General features: G+C 43.5%; 1 protein-coding gene across 3 annotated transcripts in view; it reads right to left on the minus strand.

The window, feature by feature from the left end:
• Window positions 1–26,074, minus strand: part of SLC12A8 (solute carrier family 12 member 8) — a 139,081-nt gene that overhangs the window by 18,898 nt on the left and 94,109 nt on the right. For 2 of the 3 annotated variants that reach the window (XM_039253014.1, XM_039253016.1), the window contains exons 7-10: window positions 22,524–22,611; window positions 20,879–20,966; window positions 12,875–13,021; window positions 5,193–5,838 (exon numbers count right to left, since the gene is read on the minus strand). In XM_039253014.1, coding sequence (XP_039108945.1) covers window positions 5,193–5,838; window positions 12,875–13,021; window positions 20,879–20,966; window positions 22,524–22,611 — 969 coding nt within the window. The remainder of the gene's footprint in view (window positions 1–5,192; window positions 5,839–12,874; window positions 13,022–20,878; window positions 20,967–22,523; window positions 22,612–26,074) is intronic. The other variant, XM_039253015.1, reaches the window with a different exon arrangement.

Raw genomic sequence — 26,074 nt, forward strand, 5'->3', positions numbered from 1 at the left:
GATTAGGTTCTTATCATAGTGTAATTCTTTCTATTCTACTTTACTGATCAATGTTTCATTTTTTAAAGTTAATATTTGCTCAATTGTGCATGGATTTAGCCTTTACTGAGTGTATGTTGCACACTGTGTACTGTGTGGGAATGTTGTGATAAATACAAGGTGGAAAGACATGGCTTGTGACTAAAGGAAGCCCACAGTCCAAGGGCAAAGGGATAAAACTAATATTTCTTTTCCTCAAGACAGACAGACACATAGGCCTGAAGACAAACGTGTAAACAAATTTGACATAAATGTATAAAACAATGTGTTAATTCTTTATATCACTAGTGTAAATCAAATGTTATACTTGCACAGGAGAGGAAATCAGCAAAGCCTTCTCAGAGGGAGTGTAAATGAGTATGAAAGGTTGGATGGATTTTAAACTACAAATTGGAGTTTTCCAGATGGAGAAGCGGGAGGTGAAGCAGCCGTGAAAACAGAGCAGCATATGCAAAGGCAGGAAGGAACGAAGAACAAGATGTGTTTGGGGCATTCATCTAAGTCTAACTGGAATATACAGAGTATGGGCCGTCATGAGGAAAATGGCCAAAAAGTTAGTACAGAGCAGGATTGCAAAGAACCTTCACACATCACACCAAGGATCTTGAACTTTAGATGGAAGAGATTTGATTCCAGTGAAGGTTTTTAAGTAAGAGGGACATGACAAGAGTTTCATTTTAGAAAATCATTCAGCGGACAGTGAGAAGGAGAAACAGGATGTAGGAGAATCTGGAGGCAGGACACTGGTTTGCAGATTTAACAAGAGTCTGGGTGCTGGATGGGAAGGGTCTGCACCAAGGTACAGGCGGCAAGGGTGACAAACAGGGAGTGGTCAATAGATATGACATTTCTACAATTGGGCAACTGGGCAGCAAGCACTGATTGCAAACTGACTGAACATCTCTCCTGGAAGCCCACTGAGAAAACAAAAGGAATTAGGCATAAACCCACAAACCTAAGAATGAGAGAGGAAAGATAAAAACAAGTCTTGAAAGATGGAAAAGTGACAGGGGAATGGTAATAGAGTGAGTGGAGCAGAAAAGGATGAATTCTAGGACCTACAGAGAGGGCACTGGAAAGGAGAAGCTCAATGAGCCCTGGCTGGTCCCAGCAAGGTTTAAGACCAGGCAGTACCAGGTCCCTGGGAAGTGGTAAGGTACAGGAGTTTGGCTGCAAGCCTGTATTTGAAACAGCTGGAAACCAAGATCATTACTTCTCCACACACAGCTAGGTAATAATTCCTTTGCTTGACCCCTTTCCTCTGAAGAAATAAAACCAGTGAGTACCTGGACTTGGGACACCAGGCACAGTAAGAGTGGGCAAATGGAGCTAGAAATTGGGGAACTGAATGAAAGTCTGTATCCTAAACAATGAGACACCCTCAACTCCCCTACGTCTCCCTGCTCCATGAATGCATGCAGCCATCTGGGTGAGACAAGAGATTAAAAGACTCTGCTCTGGAGGAACTAAAGAGTCCAGCGGTTTTGAAAACCTATAGATAGTCACTTTTGGGAATCCTTCCTCCTGTGAAAAAGCTAGCCTACAACCTAATCATTTTACAGTGAGGTGCCCTAATCAACAGGCTCTGCCCAGTATGCAGGTCTTCGAAACAACTTTTTAGTACTTCACTTCTAGATAGGAAAAGAAATCAAAAGATCAACAGACTTCTAATATAAGAGAGAGAGAGAAAGATGAAGCCAAAGAGAAAAGGATCTAGAGAGTGGTAAAAAGAGCAGAAAAAGTCTTTAAAAGGAGAATAAGTAACATTACCAGAGAGGTAAGATAAGCCATTGTACCCATAAAACAAGAATGAGATGATGTTCAGATTAAAAAAAAAAAAAAAGGATAAGAACAAATTGGGTTAAACCAAAAGCTCTTAGAAATTAAAACCATGATAATTGTGGCATTGACTGATTGTTGCTACCCAATCTCCCCTTCTTTCTTAGAAAAAAACCCACACCATTTCATATGAAACAGCAAAATGATCAGGTGAAAACATATTTCCCAGCCTTCCCTCTGAGAATAGCTGAAAAGGCTAGCAAATCAAGTTCAAGGCTATATAGCCAGGATCAACACTCAATATTGTATGTCAGAGCAGTCTAGCAGGGGACACTCCTGTGGCAGGCACCAAGGTCTAGATGCTGAATCCTGCCCACGGGCTCTGAAAGCCCTGGACACTGGAGCCAGGAATGTAGCCCTCCTGCTGCTACCTTAAGACTTCTAGAGAGTTCCTCAAAGTCACCACTTCAGGTTTCCAGTTCCCAGTTGCAGGTATAAGAAGGGCTCATCTGATTGGCAGAGCCTCAGCCTCATGCCTGAACTTTTGGCTATAGGAGAGGCTGGAAAACTGAGTATCTGACATCTTCAGTTTTGAGTGTGAAAGGCTTGTGTTTCCTCTCACCAAGACTTGTAACACTGGAAATTCTTCAAACATAGGTAGGTCATTCAATGCTGGGTAGGCAAAAAACAAAACAAAACAAACAAACAAACAAAAACCTACTGTAATATTGTATCCGAAAAAATCTCTTGTTCCCTGGATCAAACATAGAAGTGTGATAAGGAGAGAAATTCCAGGAGCTTTGTAGCAGGATTAGAGAACAGATAGTCTAGAATGGAACAGGATGAGAGTATAGGACAAAGGGAAAAAAAGAAATGAATATGTTAGATTTCTGAAGAATTTGAGCATTTGGAAAATAACATTAAGAAGCATTTGACATATCTTCCAGAGCATTTCAAGAAAAATGATGAAGGAAAACCAAGCAAATAAAAAACAAGGCAATCATTAACTCCAGGAAACAGAAAAAGTTATACAAAAAAGGAAATGTAAATATAGTGTATGTAATATATTGCTCAGAGTTAAGCGATATTTGCTTAATCACAATAATATGAATACTAGCTATTAAGCTAATCAAAAACAGTGATATAAGTACACTGGGGACATTGGATGAGAAGGCAGAGTGGCATAAATGTGTTAAAACTTCATTTATCATAATAGAAAGTCAAAAGATGATATCTGAAACTGACATATTAAGAAACAAATACAAATATATTATTTAGTAACATGAAGGTTGATAAAAGAAGCAACTTTTTGGTTGAAAGTGGGATTTTCTGGGAGTGGGACTAGGGGGCTGAGAAAGGTACAAGGGATAGTATAGAAGAGTGAGGATTACCATTTCTGATTATGTTACTTTTAAATCCACTTGCCTTATTAAACTGTACACTTATTATTTTGATAAAAATAAAATAATTCTTAAAAGTTTAATAATTCTCCTATCATTAAAAATCTCCCACCAATTCAGAGATAAAGAAGGAAAAGCAAGTATATGGGAGAATGTAAAACATCTGTTTTTAGACATCTCTTTCTATATCTGTCTGTCTTCTCCTCTTTGCTCACATTTGTCTATACAGATCACAAAGGGCATGGTAATGTAGAGAAAAGTAATGAGCTTCAAATACAGGCAGAGAACCTAGGTGTGACATCCAGCTTTGCAAAGTCTTAGCTCTGAGACTTCTCTGTGACCTCACTGGGGCTCAGGGCCTTCATTTGTAAAATGGAAAAAATATAATATATATATTATATTACATGACATAACATATGTAAAGCACCTAGAATGTGGACAACTCAAAATTGTAAATTCTTTCTTTCTCTCAGAATTTCTCATGCCCTGTAAGCCTCTCTCTGAGAATCTCCCTGTGTGTTTCCATGTTTGTAGATTTGAGAAAGCAATGCAAAGCTGTGTTCCTTTGGCCATCTTTCCTCCACCCCCTCTTGCCTGGTTTGGGAGATTTATCTTCCACAGACAAAACCTTGTAAGGCAGACTAGGTGTGTTTTTTTTTTTTGTTTTTGTTTTTGTTTTTTTTTGCAGAAGCAGAAACCTTTTGAGAACATTTGCTCTTTAATTTGCATTTAAAATCCGTTTCTTTAAATATTTTAGTTGCAAGTTCTGAATAGTGAAGACATAGATGCTGCAGGCACTCAGTATTGGCTCCTGTCCCTTCCCTCCCCCCTCCCCCACCCCGCCCTCCAGGCCTTGCATCTCTGCTCAAGATCCAAACGGGCACTCTGCACTCAGTAAGTGGTTCCTGGTGTCAAGTGGCAGCAAGCTCCGGCCTGGATGCAGTTGGATACAAAGCGATGAAGCCCAGTAGCTTTCACGACAAGATGTATGTATTTAAACTCGCTCCAAGCAATTCCAATAATCGCGTCCAGACCCAACAGGCGACACCACCTCACAGGTGACACTGCCTGTCTCCCCACCGTGTATTAGTGTCTTGGGGCTGGTTTCCACCACAGTCCAACCTCCTCCAGACCTGTGTTCTGCAGAAAAGGTGCTAAGGCCCTGCTCCCCAAGGGCCATGAAACAGAGAAACAGCTGCCTCTTTAGGCTGAGTGCTTACACCAGTGGCCTTTAAAGGCTCAAATCAATCTGAGCCAGTCCACAGGAAGCCCTCTCCCCCCAATCTCCCCAGGGTCCAGCCCTGTGATGATGCCCCATCCCACTGCCATGCTGGGCTAGAATCTGCTCTAAATGACAACGTGGTACAATGGTTCCAAGCAGCCCGGGAAGGTTGGCACTGACCTTTAAAGGAAAAAATGGTCTCATTTGTGTTGATATTAGTGTTTATTAACTTTGAGAGGGAGAGAGAGTGCACTAGTGAGTGAGGGGCAGAGAGTGAAGGAGAGAGAGAATCACAAGCAGGCTCACAGAGCACAATGTGCGGCTTGATCCCACGACCATGAGATCTTGACTATGAGATCACAACTGTAAGATCACAACCTGAGCTGAAATCGAGAGTCAAACACTCAACAAACTTAGCCACATAGGCGGCATTCATGTTTATATTACATCTCAGCTGATTTTTGAGTAAAATGGAATAATGTTCAATTATTAGCCATGGCTCCCAGCTCTACTATACAAGAGTAGACAGAAATTTCTGTTTAAAATCACTATAACAGAGTAGAGTTACAAAGACAGCTACTATTTGAATATAACTTTAAAGAGTAAATATCACACAAAATTGACAAGGATTTTAAACCCAGCTATAAAGCGAGCTGGTTGAGGATTTGAAAAGGGGTTGTGATAACTGGGTAGGTTATCCAGTTTAGGTCACCCCAAATTAGGAGGCCCTGATGTGATTCCAAAGCACTCACCTTCTCCACTTGGGCCAGGCTGGTAACGTGGCTCAGGGACAGGATGGTCTCCACTCGCTCCTCCAGGCAGAGCTCCTTCACTCCCGCCACTCTCCTTTTTCCAGCAGGCCTCCTGCCGCTCCCGTGAGGCAACAGGCAATCTGTTAGAGCCCTCAGCAGGGAAGGAAGCTGGGGACTTGAGGTCCAAAAGGAAGCTATCTTGTAAGGTTGACTTGGTGGCCTTCTTGCATTTCCCCTTCTTACTTTCTGGGATCCCGTCACTGTCTCCTTGCCTGGGTTGGCTATTCTCAAACTTCTTGGTTAGTTGGAGGAGTTGATCCATGTCTTTGGTGAATTCTAGCAGAGTACCCTCAGAGAGGCTTTGGGCAGTGCCCTCAGAGCCATAGCTGGGAGCCTTCTGCAAGAGCAGGTGCTCAGAGCGGCGGAGAGCTCCCGTGCCCTCCCTGTGCACTGACTCAGGCACCTGGAGAAGGCTGCAGGGACCCATGGACAGGGAGAAGTAAGAGTAGTCCACTGCAATGTACGTCAGCATGAAATTGATGGTGACAATGGGGGCTAGAACATTCACTTGGCCCACAAGGACAAAAGCCATGGTCACTAAGCTGGTCAGGAAGATGGCAGCAACAGGTGTTTTATTTGGACCTTTCTGCAGAAAGAAAAATGACATGCAAGGCTATGAAACTTCGGAAAAAATCACATTATATGATAGAAACACAATTCATAATGGTTCAACCGCTTGTACCATGTTCTACTAATCACGGATTGTCTATAAACTTGGGATAATAATATCTAACTCATTCCCATGGGTTTATTATGAGAACAGAGCTAATGCACATAAAATGCTTGACACAGCATTGACACACAGTAGGCTCCCAACACACCATGGGTATTAGTTGTATTCATAACTATTAATATGGAGTATGGCTATATAGAACTTGGACTTTCCAAGTATTTCTCCTTTGGGTTTCATTGGTTTTTTGGGGGGGAGGGTTGTTTTTGTTTTTTTGTTTTGTTTTGTTTTTGTTTTTTTAGAGAGAGAGACTGAGTTGGGGAGAAGGACAGCGGGCAGGGGGTGGAGGAGGAGAGAGGGAGGGGGAGAATCTTAAGCAGGCTCCACACTGAGCGTGGGGCCCCTCTCCAACATGAGGCTCAATCCTGTGACCCTGGGATCATTTCCTGTGCTGAAATCAAGTGTCAGACACTCAACTGATTGAGCTATCCAGGCACCCTTCTTTGGATTTTAACATCAGTCTTGGAAATCAAAGTGGTTCAAAGTTCCCAGGCTATAATGGAGTAAATAAGCTTAAGGGGAATGGGAGACCCGAGAAGATACAACAGAATCACTGGTGGCTGTGGTGAGGAAATCGTAAAACTAAACATATACATGCTCACACACTTATTTTATACACATTTGTTATCAATGGAGGTGGGTATAGTGACCTTCAGGAGAACAGTAGTAGAGAATATGTGCGAATTCCATATAATTTGTCACTCCACAGAAGCTGTTCATCACAGTCACTGACATGGTTCTTTGGCCAAAAGCATTGGTCACTTCTTGGTCCCCATCTTCCTTGACTTAAGAACTACATTTGACCCAGGTAATCTCTTCCTGGTCTTTGAAAGACTTTCCTTGCCTAGCTTCTCCTGATTTGGCTCCCTCTTCATTGTCTGCTCCTTCTTAGTCTTTGTAGCTGGCTCCTCTACATCTCTGAAATCTACCTTTATTTATTTATTTATTTATTTATTAGGTTTATTTATTTTGAGAGAGAGAAAGCATGAGTGGGGAGGGGCAAGGAGAGAGAGAGAAAGAGAGAGAGAGAATCTGAAGCAGGCTCCGTGCTGTCAGTGCAGAGCCTCATGTGGGGCTTGAATCCACAAACCATGAGATCATGACCTGAACCAAAGCTGAACACTTAACCAACTGAGCCATCCAGGCATCCGTCTCTGAAATCTACATTTAAAGTAGCCTAGGGCTCCATCCTCAGACCCTTTCTTTTTTCTATCAATACTTTCTTCCTAGGTGATCTCAACCAGAATTCTAAATTTATTATTTTTATTTTTTTAATGTTTATCTTTGAGAGACAGAGTGTGAGTAGGGGAGGGGCAGAGAGAGCAGATACAGAATCCAAAGCAGGCTCTAGGCTCCGAGCTGTCAGCACAGAGACCAATGCAGAGCTTGAACTCACCAACCAGAAGATCATAACCTGAGTTGAAGTTGGATGCTTAACCGACTGAGCCACCCAGATGCCCAGAATCCTAAATTTAAATACCAGCTTTGTGCTCAATCTTAACTCCCACATTTGAATCTCCAGTCTGAAATGTCCCCCTCCAATCTAGACTTAAATATTCAACTACCTACTCAATATTTCCAGTTGATGTCTAATAGGATATCAATTGTCCCAAACCAAATTGCTGACTCCCCAACCTCCCATCCATCAAATCTACTCCTTCTGTAGTCTCCATCTCAGAAAACAGCTGCTCAGTCCAGCAAAATTCTTGATGTCTCTTCTCATTCACTCCTTCTCTATCAGAAAATGCTGTCAGCTTTACCCTCAGATATACACAGGATCTAACCACTGGTCCCACCTCCTTTACAGCCAGCAATCTGCAAGGGGAGGGGCAGACACATAAGCCATTTCCAGATCTGACCCGCAAACCTCCCACAGGTGCTCCTCCAGGTGCATTTCCCCCTTTCTGATGGTCAGAATAGAGAGCAGCCTTCAAAGTCACAGGATGAAGACAGCCACGTCATCAGCCTGAGTCTCCGAGGGTCAAAGCCCCTGTTGACCTGAAACACCTGCCCAAGAGCTTCAGAGTAAAATTCTGGGGGAAAAAATAAGAGGTAAAAATATGCTTTTATTGTCTTTGAGGGTTACATTTTTGGTAAATTTGCTACAGCTATTTAGCATACTCTAACAATAAAACTACTAAGAATAAAGTAAGTACTTAGAAACTAAAGAGAACGTAAAAGGAGGGTGTTAGGTAGGCTGAAAGAAATGCTAATGGTCCAGGCCAAGATTTTGATGAGGGCAGGTTTTTAATGGTTGAACATGAACTTCTCCTATCAAAAGGCACCATAAAGAAATGAAAAAAACAAGCCACAGAATGGGAAAAGATATTTGCAACACATATAACTGACAAAGAGTAATCCAAAATATCAAAGAATCCTTACAAAATAATTAGAAAATGGAAAACCCACGAATAAAAAATGAGCAAAAGAATGTCTATTAAGCATATGAAAGGTACCCAATGTCATTAAGTAATCAAGGAAATGCAAATTGAAACCATAGGAAGATCCAATTAAACACCCAACAGATTGGCAAGAATTAAAAAGTCTGATAGTGTCAAGCATTGGCACAAACACAGAGGGATAGAAACACTCATCCACTGCTGATAGGGGTGTCAATTAGTACAAGTACTTTGGAAAAAGAGTTTGTTGTCTAGTAAGTGAAAATAGACATACCCTATAGCTTAGCAATTCCAATAATGGGTATGTAGTCTGGAAGACCTCTACGTGTGAACTTTTCTACTAATATAAGAATGTTCATTATACTGTCTGTAACAGACCCAAATTGGAAACAACCCAAAAGTCCCTCACCAGCAGAATGAATAAATAAATTCTAGCAAATGAGGAGATACTGTACAGGGATGATAATAAACAAGCCGCTGCTACAAGCAAAAATGTGGACGAATCTCACAAACAGAATGCTGAGGGAAGAGGCATACCACATTTATCCAAAGTTTAAAGACAGGCAACATTAAACAATTTTGTTTAGAGATGCATATGGAGGAAGCAAACCAGGGGTCAGCAAACTATGGCCCATGGGCCATCTGGCCACCATCTGTTTATGTATGCCCATGAGCTAAGAACGGTTTTATATTTTTAAAAAGTTGGGAAAAATCAAAAGAAGAGGAAGATTTCATGACACACAAAAATTACATGAAATTTGAATGTCAGTGTCCATGAAAAAGTGTGATTGGAGCACAGCTACACCTATCCCAATAGGCGTGTCTGTGTCTGTGGCTACTTTTGAGCTATAATTGCAGAGTTGAGTAGTTGTGACAGAGACCATAGGGCCTGCAAAGCCTAAAATATTTACTATTTGGCCCTTTTCAGAAGAAGTTTGCGGACTCCTGAGTAGTCTTTAAAGAAAGCAAGGAAATTATTATCACAAAAGACTACAGTTATGGAGAGGGACGGGGCTCTGATCAGAGAAGGCATGCGGAGGCTGGAATGTTCACTTCAGTTATTCTTTAAAACTGTTCATATTGGGGGTGCCTGGGTGGCTCAGTCAGTTAAGTGTCCGACTTCAGCTCAGGTCATGATCTCATGGTTTGTGGGTTAAAGCCCCACGTCAGGCTCTGTGCTGACAGCTCGAAACCTGGAGCCTGCTTCAGATTCTGTCTCCATCTCTCTCTGCCCCTCCTCCACTTGCACTCTCTCTCAAAAATAAATAGTAAAGAGTTTTTTAAAAACACTGTTCATATTGGCTTTATGCTCTTTTCTGTATGTTGAAAAGCTCTCACAAAATTTTAAAGTCTATTCTCTACCCATTAAAAAAGAAAATGTGCTGGGGTGCCTGCGTGGCTCAGTCAGTTACGCATCCGACTTCGGCTCAAGTCATGATCTCACCGTTCATGGGTTCGAGCCCCACGTCAGGCTCTGTGCTGACAGCTCAGAGCCTGGAGCCTGCTTCAGATTCTGTATCTCCCTCTCTCTCTGACCTTCCCCTGCTCGCGCTGTCTCTCTCTCTCTCTCTCTCTCAGAAATAAAAACAAACAAACAAAAAAAATTTTTTTAAGAAAATGTGCTAATAAAATTTAATCATATGTAAAGAAGCTTTGGGGAGAAAAAAGACTTCAGAGTTAAAAGGCAAGCGACAAAGTAGAGAAAACATTTGTAATATATTTCACAAAGAGTTAACTTCCCTAACAAAAGAAACGAAGAGCTTCTAGCAATTGAGAAGAAAAAATCCAACAATCACAGGACAGATATGTGATTCTAAGAGGTAATGATCTCCAAACTCATTCATATAAGAGTAATGCAAATCACAAGGGTGCCTGGGATGGCTCAGTTGATTAGGTGTCAGACTCGTGGTTTCAGCTCAGGTCATGATCTCACGGTTCATGAGCCTGAGCCCCATGTCAAGGCTCTGTGTTGATGGTGTGGAGTCAGCTTGGGATTCTCTCCCCCTCTCTCTGACCCTCCCCTGCTCACATTGTCTCTCTCTCTCTCTCTTTCAGAAATAAAAAAACAAACAAAAAACATTTTTTGAAAAGAAAATGTGCTAATAAAATTTAATCATATGTAAAGAAGTTTTGGGGAGAAAAAAAACTTCAGAGTTAAAAGACAAGCGACAAAGTAGAGAAAACATTTGTAATATATTTCACAAAGAGTTAACTTCCTAGCAAAAGAAAAGAAGAGCTTCTAGCAATTGAGAAGAAAAAGCCTAACAATCACAGGACATATATATGACTCTAAGATGTAACAATCTCCAAACTCATTCATTTAAGACTAATGCAAATCACAGGGGTGCCTGGGTGGCTCAGTCAGTTAAGTGTCTGACTTCAGCTCAGCTGTGATCTCACATTTTATGAGTTTGAGCCCCACATCGGGCTCTCTGCTGTCAGCCCAGAGCCCACTTTGGATCTTCTGTCCCCCCTCCTCCCCCCTGCCAAAAATAAATAGACATTAAAAAAAAAAGAGTAATGCAAATCATAAGGATCCTGAAATGCCATTTCTCACTATACAACTGGAAAAAATTCACATTTGACAATGAACTGTGATGGCTAATAATTGCTACCTGGGGCAAGAGTGCAAATGACAGGTCACACACGCTATGTCTAAACAGCAATAAGTATAAACCAAGGTAACAAACTGTTAAAGGAAATAGGTTCTATCTTCCTTCCTTAGGACAATGGGGAAGGCCAGGTTCAAGTTTAGAATCCTTGTACTCCTCAGAGATCCTCAGTAGAGGATGCCCACTCCAGCTCCTCGCCCACCTCCTACCCTTCCCAGACCACACCGTGGGGGCATCACACCCACATGTGCACTCCTGGCCCCATACCCGGGTCCTAAAAGGACAAGCCCAGGGAAGAGGCCCGTGCAGACCCTGGTTGTGGCTTGTGGGACATTCAGGCAGAGAATTCCAGGCACGAATGGTCCAGTGCGGCACACCTAGACTATCCAGAAGAGGGGTCTGGGATCCAGCAGGCATGCTCCCTTGAACTCATGAACTTCTTATCCCAAGGACCAGAACCCAGAACGGAATCTTATAAAGCAGGGTCTTAGGGCCTGTGTCTAAGAATGATGCTGACTGTCAGGAAGCAGGAACTGTTACTGCTGGTAGAAGTACAAAATCATGCAAATTCTATGAAAGGTGCCTTGACAATATCTATTAAAATTAAAAATGTATTTACCCTTTGCTGCAATAAACCCACTTGTGAAACTTTATCCTACAGACATACCTGCACATAAAATAATTATACACACACACACAATTATTCCTTGTAGCAATGTTTACTGAAAGCCACACATGAGTCAATCCATAGAAAACTGGGTAAAAACCATGATGTATCCACACAATGGAAAAAGAATGAAAAACTTCTCTTGACATACATATGAAAAGTTGGACTTCCAAGTTATATTAAATGAAGAAAAGCAAGGTATAGAAGAATGTGTTAGAATACTATCACTGTATAAAAAATAGAGAGAAGGATTCATAAAAAACTAATAAAAACACTACTGATAGGGCATGGGTGCTGGTGAAGAAAGAGATACTAAAAGACTCACTATAGGAGCAAAAATTCTCAATGTATACCTTTTATAGCTTTCTTAGTTTTGAGCTCTGTGTATATATTACTTAATAAAAATACATGAAATTAAGGTAAAAGAAAAGACATGTACAGCATAGAAGGTACAGAGATTAGAGTCAGTGCTCCTACCCAGCCCCTGCTGGCAGATGGGTCAGAAGTGGAGGATGGTAACAGAGGGCTGGTGGCCCTACCCAAGGGGGGTCTGGGGTGGCAAGGGGTTGGAGGAGGGTCTCTGTGGTACTCCAACAAGATAGAAATGAACTCCTTCAGTAAACCACATCATTGGGAAGTGGGATTCTCTCTCTCTCTCTCTATCTCTTGTTATCACTTAGGTTTTAGGAATGTCTCATCCAATCATTTTGTGACTCAACCAAGCTATACTATATCAGTGAGAGTTTGGGCCATGAAGACTGACAGGAAGCCCAGAGGCCCGAGGAGTGAGAAATAATCATAGAGCAACCCCAAAGGAAAGGCAAAAATCAAGGGCAGAGTTCGAGCTGTTAGGTCCAACTCCTCTCCTCACCAAGAGATTTTTTTCTTCTATACTGAACTGAGAGGATCTGAATTTATTTTTATTAAAGGATATGACACTCCCTTTCCCTGTTGCTCAGGGTCCAAGATGCCATTCTGTCAGTTAGCTAACCCAGTGCTAAGGGGTCCTGGTGGCTGAGACGTTGACAGATGGTTTGTCCAACTGGCCCTGCCCTAAGGCGGCCAGAGGACAGGAGAGAACAAGTTCTGCATTCTCACTTCTCCCACTCTGGAGAACTTGACCACTGGCTCTAACTGGAGAGACTTAAGCCATTTATTGGCCAATAATCAGGTTCATGGCAAGATGTACATTTCTCAAAAAGAGGGTCACTCACCCCTTTCCCCAGGCAGGCCAGTGCGGGGATCACTTTCTCCTGGGCAATGCACTGCAGGATCCGGGGGGCTCCATAGAGACCTCCCATACAGGAGGCCAGGGATGAGATGTATAAGCCCGAAAGGAACAGGAAGCCCACAAGGGACACCTACATAAGGAAGTGATTTCATTACCCAATGCCAGAATATGCTTGTCCCTTTCTGTTCCTTGGCACCATCTGCACCCCATCGATCATTAGCCCTCTAGATTCAGCTTCTTGGATATATTTCCAATATTCCCAACCCCATCCCATTTCATTCATACCGCCACTATTTCAGTTTGGCTCACCATCACCTCCTGTATGGACAACACAGAGCTTCTCAAATTGAGCATGCATCAGTCTCATCTAGAAGGCTCGTTAAAATTTGGATTTTTGGTCCCCACCTCAGAGTTTCTGATTAAGTAGTTCTAGGGAAGGGCCCAAGAATTTGGATTTCTAAAAAGTTCCCAGTTGATGCTGATGCTGACGGTCTGGGGGCCACACTTTGAGAACCACTGGCCCACTGGCCTCCTGTCTCTAAGTTCTGTCCACTTTGAATTATCCCCAAGCCTCAGCCAGAGTGACCTCTCTAAACTCAAACTTGATTGTAATGCCACTGCTGTAAAAATATCAATGGCTCCCCAACACCCTGACATCCTCGGCCCTTCCTAGTCTGCAACCTTTGGAGCCCCGTACCCCACATACTCAGGGTCGCTGTCAGCGTGCTTCCCTGCCAGCTGACACCCTCTGTCCACTCCCAATCTACTCCCTGTCTGTCTGTTAAACCCAGTTGGGCTTCAAGACTCAGCACAAACCTCCCTTGCCCCATGAGGCCTTCCCCGAACCCCTCACAGCAGTGGCTGCTCCTCAGGGCTCCATAGCACCTTAGCATAAGGGGAGTAGCACCCCACCACACAAGTGGTCCCAGAGGCCTCATTTCTGCAGGGCCCCTGTCTTGTTCATGCTAGGATCCTTGGTGCCAACACAGAGCTACAAATGCTGAAGGAATGAATGAGCTTCATGACCCACATGGCCCTCAAATCACCAACAGATAGACTAAGAGAGGGCACAGTTGTTCTGCTGGATGTCCACCTGCAAAGATCAGTGCTGCTGGCCACACAGTTGTGTCGCAGGCCATCAGGAACCCACCCCACTGCCCGAACTGGATCTCATCTGCATTCAGCGTGAAGTCTCTCTGTTTTCTGATTATTTGAGATGCCCGTCTCCATTCTACTTTACTGTAGGCACGGTGGCCAGATCTGTATGTTCCAAATGCTCATCTGTCCAAAGATCACAGATGGAGTCATCTTAATTTGCGTGTTTGTCATACCCTTCGTGATGAAGATTCTCTGCCTCACTTTTTATGTCCTTTCCTTACCAGCTCACTGGGTCAGTGGCATCCAGCTACATGGAATACTAGTCCCTGGTTCATAGATTATCACAGAAGACCTACACCAGCCAGAATTCCTGATTGGAAACAAAATATTTTTAAAAGAATGTATTTGTAGGACACTGGAGGTTCACAGAATCATCACAAGCCTAAAAGATCAGGCTCGGAAAGGGGCAGGACTGAAGCCTGGAGCCACAACCTGGACTCTGGAACAAGAACGGTATGACCAGGACGCTACCAGCACCCTGCTTCCCTGCAGATGAATTCCCACCATCCCTTCATTGTTGCCCCATTCATTACACTGGGGGCATCTGATGGGTCTAACCTAGGTCATATGACCTACTAAGACCACAAAGGGACAGGCCATGCCCTACTAAGGCCACAAAGGGACAGGCAAGAGAGGGTTTTGTCCTTTGGGCTTCTGTAATATTAATATGAAGTGGGGCTCATCACTCCCTCCAAGATGACACATAGGTGGAATAACCCCCAAATGATCAGAGATGTCAGGGATCTGATGGACATAAGTCAGTCCACTGCAGAGCCTAACTTGAACTTCATTTCAGTGTGGATTACTTTTCCCTAAATGTGTTATCCCATCTTATCCCCAGAATCTCTCCTATTTTCTTCATTATCACAGGTGTCTATATCTATTGCTCCCCACCCTTCTTATCATTTTATTACTAGAAGAAATTAATGTCATCTAATGTTTCTCATCACTTTTTAAAAGTTTGTTCATTTATTTATTTTTCATGTTTATTTATTTATTTTTTAATGTTTTATTTATTTATTTTTTTGAAGTAAATAATATATTATTTAATGTACTTATTTTCATCCAGTGGAGCAGCTACAATGAGAATATCATTTATAAGCCACATCAGAAAAAAATCCATATCCAAATTGATAAAATTGATACAGAGCCAGTATTACTTAAAAATGGCAAAGAAATTATAAACTATATAGTTCAATACAGAAAAGAAAATTTGTGAAGCAGAATACATTCCTTGTAAAAATTTGTTCTATTGATTTCTGAGAGAGAGAGAGAGAGAGAGAGAGAGAGAGAGAGAGAGACAGCATGAGCAGGGGAGGGTCAGAGACAGAGGGAGATACAGAATCTGAAACAAGCCCCAGGCTCTGAGCTGGCTGTCAGCACAGAGCCTGATGCAGGGCTGCAACCCACGAATGGTGAGATCATGACCTGAGCCGAAGTCGGATGCTTAACTGCCTGAGCCACCCAGGTTGCCCCAAGTTTACTTATTTTGAGAGAGAGAGAGAAAGAACAAGTGGGAGAGAGGCAGAGAGAGGGAGAGAGAGAATCTCAAGCAGTCTCCATGCTGCCAGTGCAGAGCCCAACGCAGGGCTTGAACTCACAAAACTGCAAGATCATGACCTGAGCCGAAATGAAGTCAGATGCTTGACTGAACCACCCAGGTACCCCTCCCATCACTTTATTTGTATATTCTGATAGCATATAATTGTAATTTCCGCCCTGTGTTACTGTCTGTCACACTCATGGCTTATCTTGCAGTGCAACATAAGCTCGTGTCTCATGCATTTTGCCCCTGCCTCTGCCCCCACCACACCTAACAGTCTAGCAAACAGGCTCAGCACGTGCCCACGGAATTCATGAAGCTTCAGGACTTCACTGTGACTCGTGCCCTGGATGCCTCACAAAACTGGTAGATAAACCGGTTCCATTATCAACCTCTGATCCATTCTGAGATGCAATCCTTCACCTCCAACCTTTGTTTCTATCTTCCTGACCAAATGCATCCTGTATTTGCTGGTTTTAAAAATACACAGACTCTGTGATGAAATTGTATTGAAAGCTTTTTAGAAAATCTAACTAGTGGGTCGCTGCTCTGACTATACCTAAGAATCACTGCAGAGGTTTTGCTTTACCCGTGTAGGGTAGGGCACAGACATCTCTGATGTTTCCAAAACCTTCCAGGTGATTCTAATGCACAGCCAGGATGGAGAACCACTGGGTGAGGTGCATTGTACCCACTGCACTGTCCCTTCAGAGACTCTCCAGGAGACGTAGGCATGGTACCTCCTTGCAGAAACTGTATGGCTTCTTATCCAAAAGGTTATATATATTTGTGTTAAAAAGTTTTTCTTCATTGAAGTCCTGTCCATTTACTCAGATTGGAAATGAGACAACCCAATCTGGCTTCCTCCTAGTGTGGGGCTGACCCAGGAACTGGAGTCTCTGGCACCAGCATGCCCATCTTTGGCCAGCCTTCCCACAAACACCCTGGGATTCTAGAGGTTCTAGGCTGGGTGCAGGAGAGGTATGTTTATAATGGTGTGTTCACTTGATAATTTTTTATATGAAATTATTATTGGGGCACCTGGGTGGCTCAGTCGGTTAAACATCTGACTTTGGCTCAGGTCATGATCTCATGGTTCTTGAGTTCAAGCCCTGCATCAGGTTTTCTGCTGTCAGCATGGAGCCCACTTTAGATCCTCTGTCTCCCTGTCTCTCTGCTTGTCCCGTGCTTGCCCTTTCTCTCTCTCAAAAGTAAATAAACATTTTTTAAAAAAGATATTATTCTGTCAATTTGCTGAAAAATAAATTAAATGTCTCACATCTGGATGAATTCTAAAAACCACTTCTATCTCTCACCCACGTGCACCCTATCTTGTCCTCTCTATCATCCATCCATTCTCGGCAGCTTTCACTGAGGACAGGTTATACACCTGGCACAGTGCTAAGGCACAGGGTAAGCCTTTATAGGCACAGCAGGACACTACATAGCTTTTCTCCCAGCCCTTGCAGAGTTTAACCATTTTCTCTATTCAGAAAGAACTGCAAACTTGCTAACTGTGCCAGTGGAGATGGAAGTGAGGATTTCTTTGAGTAGATGTGTGTCAACAGTTCTTTACAGGGGAAAAAAAATCACCCCTCTGTTACACACCTGTTTGAGCCATCACAGAAAAGTTCTCTGTCTTTCCAACATATTATCTGAGGTGGGAACTACCCTAATTTCTTTCCTCAGTAACTACTGATAAAAATCATAATTCCATCTCTCTGCTTTTCATATTTTATCCCAGCTTCCATTGGAGCTTCACTGAGAAATCCCACTTATCCACAGGCTGCTCCCTTCTCCTGAGGATTGGGTTCAAAGTCATTTGCAAGGTGCTCATTCTGCCTCATCCAATTCCTATGGACCCTTGATGTTACTGAGGAGTACATCCTGAAACCCTTTACAATCCCAAATTGCTTCATAGTCTCCTAGTTTTCTCCCACATCAAACATGAGTTTTCTAATACAGACCCTACTCCACAAAATGACCAACATCTCAACTTTCAGTCAAGTTTTCTCTCTCACTTGATAGCCATTTTCCATTCAGGAAATAAAGATGGCTTCGCTTCCTGAGAGGCAGCTCGGTGTCCATGATGGAGAACAGAGGGCAGCCTAGCTGATGGACGGTGGATACTCAACAGCTGGTAAGGCTCCTTCACCAGCCGCGAGCCCTGCCCCACCCCCATATTGCCAAGCACAGCTTGTGCCCTGGGAACTCAAGGTCCTTCTCGAATACATGAAACCATGACTGCCAAGTCCAAGAATGATTAGATTTACTCTCTGGGATGCCTCATTTTTAACAAAGATGCTTTTGGGGTTCTTTTCTGTAGTTTGTTCTTATTTTGCTAGTTAGCAAGCTCCAGGCTTCCTAAAGTACTTGGTGTTTGTTTAATAAACATTTTTTTCCTGGACTGTATACAAGTTTATTCTGAAACAACTACTTAATCTATTCAGTTTTACCCTTACTAATACCTGCTCTTTATACAATTCCTTTTTCTATAACTAAATAATATTGAGATTCATATTGAGACTGATTTTTTTCCTATCCAGCTAAATATGGTAGATTTTTTCCTATCCAGCTAAGTATGGTGTGAAAATGTCCCATCTATAAGGTTATCCCCGTAAGGAGTGTACAAAGGAGTCAAAATTTAACAAGGACCTACTATGTACCAGGTATAGTGCTTTACATAAATTACCTCAGAGCCACCACAATGTACTAAAGGTTTTTAGAAAGCATAACACTATGGACACTAACACCCAAGGGCCAAAAAAGTTTCAGTGGGGCATGGATATAGAGCAAAAAGAAACTTCTTAGAGAAACTGTAGGCTGGGAAGCCAAATAATTAGAAATAGATCGGAGAAGCTGCAGGAAACCCAAAAAGAAGCAGATGAACTGACCAGCTGTGGAAAGGAGGCCAGGGCAGCCAGCATGCATTGAAGATAAGTGTTCTGGCAGAAAGCACCTGACAGAAAGACAGAGAAGTGCCCTGAGGAGCTTTTTGAGAACCAGCCCCAAGGGGAGCATCCTGGAGGCCTGGCCTGGTCGAGGCCTGAAGGGGAGACCTTCAGGACACAGACCAGACTTAAGAGGCCTTGTTTCCTTAAGGCCCAGGAGAGAATCCAGACCGCAGCTAAGATATGAAACTGAGATGAACAATTTATTAAAACCAGGTCAGGGTGGTGAGCTGGGACAAGTGACCATGTGGGACACTATACACTTTTACTCTTACATTGTCCAGGCACTGCTAGTAGAATTATTTGTTGCCCAGCTCACTGCCTGAGTATATACCTGCTACTACAGCCGAGTCAGTCCCAAAGAGAGACAAGGCTTTTTTTTTTGGGGGGGGGGGGGGAAATCTCACATGATCCCTTTTGTAAGGGGGACCTTGGGGGGCAGCAGGACACCAGAGCCCCGCCATTTGGAGTTGTCCTGCTTGGTTCTGTCATTGTTGACTTACTTGCTGTGCCAGAGAACCAAGAACAGTATCTTGCCTTTCTTTATAGGCTTTACAACTGTCTATTCTAGAAGACAGTCTATTCCTCTCCAAAAAATGAGCTCTCTACCTCTCATCCTGATGTGTGCACAATGTCACTCCCACAGATTATTGCCAAGCAAGGTTTAGCAGGTGCCCCCAACCGGCTAACTGCTTGCCTACCTGTTCAATGTCTGGGACAGGTGGCATTCCAAACAAGCTTCCCCCAGTCCATGTGCCTATTATTGGCAGTGGAATTTCCACCCACCAAGGCTTTCCTGTGCTGTCCATGGAGATGTTTTTACTTTCTAGTTGTAGCCTTCCTTGGATACAGGCTGTCTCCCCTCCCACATACCTGTTTTTAGTTCTTTCTGCAAAGGAGGGGAGGGAGGAGAGAGAGGAGCCCCAGACCAGGGGATAATTTGCCATGTCCCATCCAGATCAGAGCCTCGAATGGTTGAAAGGACCTCTGTGAGAGAATCTACTAGAAAGAAACCAGCTTTAGAGGCAGGCGGAGCTAGCTAGCTAGCTAGTTGCAGACAGCAGCAGGCAGATTCCCTGGGTCAAAGGATCAACTGTTCCCTGAGGCCTTTAATTCCTCCAATGCAGCCAAGCTTTTCATTCCACAATTAGAGAAAAGGCCCCTGGGAGGTGAAACTCAAGACAGAAGCGGGCATATAGTTAAACATGAGGGCTGTAGATTCCTTCCCTGAGAGCAAACCTTTCCCTGGGGGTTTAAGATCTTGGTCCCTGGAAATGGGGTGACAGTCCTCTCATTACCTGAGCAGCTCCCCTCTTTTAAAACCTGCTTTCATAGTAAAGTCAAACATAAGTTATCTTTACATTATCACCTACATATCTTCAAAAGAAACCTGTGCTAGTGTGGAAACCAAGCCCAAAAAGTAGCTCAGAAGAAAAAGTTCAGAGTTTCCTGCCCCAGGCTGCTTCAAGGAGTGGCCAGTGGCCCTCCATGAACATCAGCAAAGTAGCTTTTGCCAAGCCTCACACCAAGAGAAAATGGTACATTCTCCCAAAATATGAGCAGAAAACACTGAGAAGTTAACTAAGAAAACTTTCCTAGCCTACTAACATTTCTCTGATAAATAACAGGAATCTCAGGGTCCACTTTTCCTCTAGGAACTTAAGGGAAGGTAGGAGTTTTGGGGGGTTTCCAGAAAAGCATCTGGGAATCTTATTCTCCTAGGTTCTAGAGATGCCAAATGAGTGTCCTTGACTGTCACATGACCTCTCTAGCCTGTTAAGGGCAGCTGTGGAACGTGAGGAATTTGCTAATCTTCTGGCAGGCAGCATGTACAGCTCTAGAAACAAAGATACTGTGGCCAGATCAACCCCAGCCCACCCCTGGGCGAGTACAAGGAGTCAAGGTCCTCAGAGAGCAAGGCAGGCCTCACCCTGGACTCCCTCCACTTTGCTGCCTCTTTTTGGTCCATCAGCCTCCTCCTTTTACCTGCTTCTCGAAAGCAGCACTTTCTACTCACCGTGGGAGGTGAGGTGATTGGCAAAAATGAAGGGCTGATGGAGCAAGGGATTTCTGATGACGGCATCCTTTGTTTCTGTCCCGATTTTTGCTCCTATTATTTAGTCACCTGCATGTATGCGCTTTTCCAGAGGCTGGTATCTGTTTCTAGGGATCTATAAGAAAAACCTGTACCTTTTCCATGTTTTTGCCCCTCTTCCCCCACGACGTCAGCCCTGGGCCCAAGACTGGATTCCCAGGCAGAGCTGGTACCATTTGTTACAGGCGGAAAGAAAGGAACCAGCCGACTGGGCCCTTCAGTAGTGCCAGACTTACCCACCTTTTCCGCTATCAGGAAGTCATAGCGAAGGGCCTCTCGGGTGCAGACAGCGCCCAGCAGGAAGACAAATACGATGTACAGAAACCACCTGCAAAAATCCCCAAGAGTGGAAGAGAGCTACACCCCTGACTGCAGCCAACTCCATCCCAACCCACCCCACTCAGTTCCTGGGTTCCCGTGGGGACTTGTCTCAGAAGAAAAAAGAAAGGCCAGTCATGAACCCCCCGCTTGCTTGTCTGAGGGGGCTTTCAGTACTATTGCTCCTCTAGCATCTCTTGCCAAAAAAAAATGTATCATTGTTTTGTCTCTGACATCAAAGAAGAAAAACACACAAAATGTATTGGGAGTGGAGGGCGGGCGGCCCCGCTGACCTCCAGGTTGCCGGGACCCAGGCAGAGTTGACCTGCAACGCCCCAGCCCCCCTTCGTACCCCCAAAGAACAAGTACATGATCTTTCAGGCTTCTCGGTCCTGCTGTTCCTTGAATCCCAGATGATAGAGAGCAGAGCCAAGTGTGACAGGGGCAGCGGTGACCTGGCTCTGCCCCCAGGCACCCTGTGACCTTGAGAAAGTCACATGGTCCCCGCGGCCTCATTCCCATCTGGGCAGTGAGAGGATGGGCCAAAGGTTTCTCCAGTGGCCTCCCAGCTGTGACCCCCAAATGAGGCAGGGTTCTTTCTTCTCTTTCCTTCCCAACACCCCATGTGTGCACTGTTGTCTGCATTCTCCTCCCAACACGCAGCCCTATTGAGCACAAAATAGACTGAAGGGATGGTTTCGCTATAATAAGCTCTATAAGAGAGCACATTCAGCATTTGTGAAGTACACATACTAATATTTTAAAAATATCATGGTTAAAATAACATGGGTACTTTTAACTTTTCAAGACATTGTCATGCCTATGCCTCTCACATCTACCCAGTTAAGGCACAGAAGCTTCTTCCTGTAGTGCCGAGAGTAAACCAGAAGATTCTAGAAGGTCAGAAGCAGACCGGAGGCCACTCAGTGTGCTCATGTGGGTGGCACAGTGTGAACTAAACCCCAGGGAGCCTGACAGCCTTGGGGTGGTGCAGGGGAGGCGAGTGGGGGGGGGGGGAGAGGAGAGACTGCTATGTGTCTTTACACACAGTATCTGCTCCACAGTCTCTGGGGCACACATACTCTCATTATCCCCACTTTCCAAGAAAGGAAATGGAGGCTCAGAGAACAAAGTAAAATGCTCAAAATCACACAGCCCCCCAGCAGCAGAGCTGGGATAGAAATCCCAACCTGTCTGCTGCAAAACTCTTCATCTTTAAATTCCTCCTCCTCCCAACAATCCCAGAAAACCAATGGTTAAAAAAATCCCCAAGTTCAAAATGGAAGTGGGGGAGGAGGAGGGACAGGAGGCTGAGGAGAAAGGAAAGAAAGGATTCCTCCCCCCCCACCCCCCCACCCCCGCATTCCCAGGCAGGGGGTATGAAAGGGCAAGCGTCTGAACCCACCAGACGTGAATTTTCCAGCCGGCTGAGTGTTAAAAGGAGAATTGGAATATGAAATAGATCAGCCACAGAGTCGGGGCACTCTCAGAACAAAAGGGGCAATCCCCTTTTGCCTGGGGTTTTCTCCCTCTCTCCAGCTGATTGCCGTGAGGGGAACTTACTTACGAGATGCCAACAGCTGCTAGGGAGCCCAGGGGGATGCTGGCAGTGGGCTCCCTGAGGTCACCCCCCATGTTGAAACCAGCCATGACTCCTGAAAGACACCCAAAAGGGGAGAGGGCTGAGCAGCCTACTCCACTCCATGAATCACCTTCCCCTCATCGGGGCCCTCTCCTGGAAGCTATCCCATGGCAAGCTCTTCCATCTGCACTTCTGGCAACTGGGCTTCTGAATCTCCCCTGGCAACTGGGGAGGCATCCATGGGGCATGAAAGGGACCTTTGTGGATTGGATGATGCTTGGGAGGAAAGCCCTGCTGGCCACAAAAGCATTTATGGCACAGTGCAAAGTAATGAGGGTGAGTGAGGCAGCTGGCAGGCTGTACAAAGGTCCTGTGGCCACATACTGAGCTCTGCCACTAACCATCCTCCCCCCCCAACTCCCTGGGGAGGCTCAGCCTTAGCAAAGCACCTGCTGTCCCCTCCTCAGCAGAGTTCCTTGCTTCTGCTGCCCACTGACTACACTGGGGTTCAGGTATCCCATGCGGGCAGGAGGTCGCATCCAATAGCCAGAGACCAAAGGGCTCTAAGCAAGTTCTAAAGAACAATCCTGAGAACAATCTAAAGAACTGAGTCACAAGCTCCTCTTCATCATTGCTTCTATTCCCCAACCACACTCATGAGAAGACATAATCAGTCATGATGGGAAGGGAGGCACAGTGTGGGATGGTGAGGAAAGGACATCGCCTCTGTCCATGCTCACATACAGAAAAATGCAACAAATGATGTGTTTGGAACATCAAAAGTGGGTGCAGCCCACAAGTACTCTATAAGCTTTGGTCAAGAAGGTTTCACAGAAGGGTGGGTACATCTCCATTGTGGCCTTGCAGGAAGATTTACATGGGCTTAGGAAGAGAGCTGGGTCTAACCCCATCATTATGGATTTATGAACAATTTCAACCTGCCGGTGCCTGTGCTAATGGTTTCCATGCATTTTTTATTTTGCTTTATCCTTACAACAACCACATCAGAAAAGCAGAATTATTTCCCCCATTTTATAGAAAAGGAAACTAGTGATCAGAGAGGTTAATTAAAATAGCCTGAGGTCACACATTTAGTAAGTGGGAAAGCTAGGATTCAACCCCAGCCACTCTGACTCTGAAAATTATGCTTTTACCTCCCCCCACCCTCTATGCTTGTTGGGGGAGCTCAGGTGAAATGGGTTGAGGTGAGGGTATGGAACCAGAGAGCTAACGAGAGCCTATTTCAAAGGGTGCCCAACACTGGTACTGCACATGGGTTGACCAGCAACTAATTCCACGACTGGGACTTTATCCTCAGTAAATAGTCAAGGATATGAATAGAGATGTAGCCAAAAATATTTATAAATGCTTATCTGTAATAGTGAAAATGAGAAGGAACCTAATGTCTGCAAGTAGGGGATTGGCTCAGTAAGTGGTGATATGTCTTTCAATAAATACCAGGGTTCTGTGTTGTCAGAAATATGGACATAGAAAGATATTTTGACATGGAAAGATATTTAAAAGCTATTGTTTCATTTTCAGACACATAGTACAAAACACAACATATGGTATAATCTCATTGTAAAAAAAAAAGGCAACATATAAATTTATGCATAGGAAAAAAAAAAGGAACCAGGACATGTTTTTAAAATGTTATTTCTGGGTGATGGAAAAACAGATCTTTTTTTTTTTTTATTACTTATGTATATATATTTCTCAATTTTCTACAGTGATCATTTTGAAATTGGGTTAAAATAATTTTTAAAGTGCATTTTGTTTTCAAACCACACATTAGGCACCTCTTCTCTCCTCCTGTTTCTCTTCCCAAGATACTTCCTTCCCTGCTAAAAGGGCAGGAAAGGGGGAAATGCATACATGTCTCTAAGCAAAGAGGACTGGGAGGGGGAGTCAGCCATAAGTAGATGAAAGGTTGCTACAGATGTCTGGAACACAGAGAATGGCAAAAATGACACAGATGAAAGGTAAGGAAAAGAAAGCCTTAGAAAACTTCTCTAGAGGATCTGAATAAACCTGAAGAAAACCAGGGCTGTTAGTGTGAATGTTTGCACCCAAAGGAAGCCCTCCTCTAGAACTAACTGTGCTCACAAATGTGCAACTGTCAAGTTGCCTGTGAAGGAAGAGCCCCTTTAGGGAAACAGACCTACACACACTACAGCCGGGAATCCATTTCAGCAACCAAAGATTGCCAGGGGTGTGATGAAAACCAGCAACAAATACATAAATACATGCACGATAAAAATAGAACAACCTGGGCTGGAATAAACTTATAAATCAGGACACAGAAGAGAATTTTGAAGAAAATAGTAATTACTAGCTCCAGACTCACCAAAGAGGAATATTCTATCTATAAAGCAAGACGCAATGAAAAACAAAAAATAATGTAAGAACAAAAAAGAACTTTTGGAAATGACAAAATGATCACTAAAATAAAAAATGCAATAGAAGATGTGAAAGATAAAGTTAAGTATGTATCCCAGAATTGAGAACAGAAGGATGAGGGGGTACAAATTTAAGGAAAGAAGAGAAGAAAAAGAAGAGATGTCTCATAGCTACAACATCCAGCTAACAGGAGATGAAGAAAGAGAGAACAGAGAAAACAAAAGAAATAACCAGATAAATAAGTGAGAAGTAAATAATAGATAACCAGAAGTAAATATCTCTACACTGAAGAAGACACAAGTCTACAGGTTGAAATAGCCCATAAAGTAGACAACAGAAAGATCAAAATGTAGAAAGTCCATACCACCATGCATCGTTGTGCACCTTCAAGAAAAACCCTAAATATTTCCAAAGGCAAAAACTGAACTCTTATAAAGGAACAAAAATTAGACTTCCCTTTGGCAACAGTGAAAGCTACAAAACAATGGAGTGCTGATTTTAAAAGTGAGGGAAAATTATTTTGAAATGAGCATTTTAGCCAGGTTACCCATTAAGTGAAAGCAAAGTTTAGTAGACAAGAGCTCAAAAAACTGACCTCCCACATATGAATTCTGAGGAAGATACTAAAGCATGTACTCCAGCAAAATGAGGAAGGAGAAAAACACGAGATTCTGAAAACAGTAGTGATCACTCGGGAATGGAGTAGAGTCCAGGAATAACAGTTGTACTGCAGAGAAACCAGAAGATATTGAGCAGAAGGATGGAAGCCCCCAGAGAGATGCCTCTCATTAGGAACTGGATTCAACACAATGAACAGTAGGATTAACAAACTGAATGATTTTAAGGACATGCTGACTATATATTTTGGCAACAAGAGAGAAGAAAGCTTATTGAAATTCCAGGAAAGGGGAAGAAGAAAGTCCATGTCTAAATAGGACTTAAGCTAAAATGTCATGACATGATTTTACACAACTAATAAAATGTAAGAAAAAAAGTAAGCCATTTGGATATTAGGACTATTCTCCCCTAAATGGCACAAGGACCGAGTTAGAATCACAGCAAAGGAAATGGAATTCTAGCTGCTACTTGGCTCTTCAAGGAACAACAGCTACATAGCCACAATAGTATACATGTTT

The sequence above is a fragment of the Hyaena hyaena genome, unplaced genomic scaffold (assembly GCF_003009895.1).
Source record: "Hyaena hyaena isolate Hyena2069 unplaced genomic scaffold, ASM300989v1 scaffold_434, whole genome shotgun sequence".
Classification (NCBI taxonomy): Eukaryota; Metazoa; Chordata; class Mammalia; order Carnivora; family Hyaenidae; genus Hyaena; species Hyaena hyaena.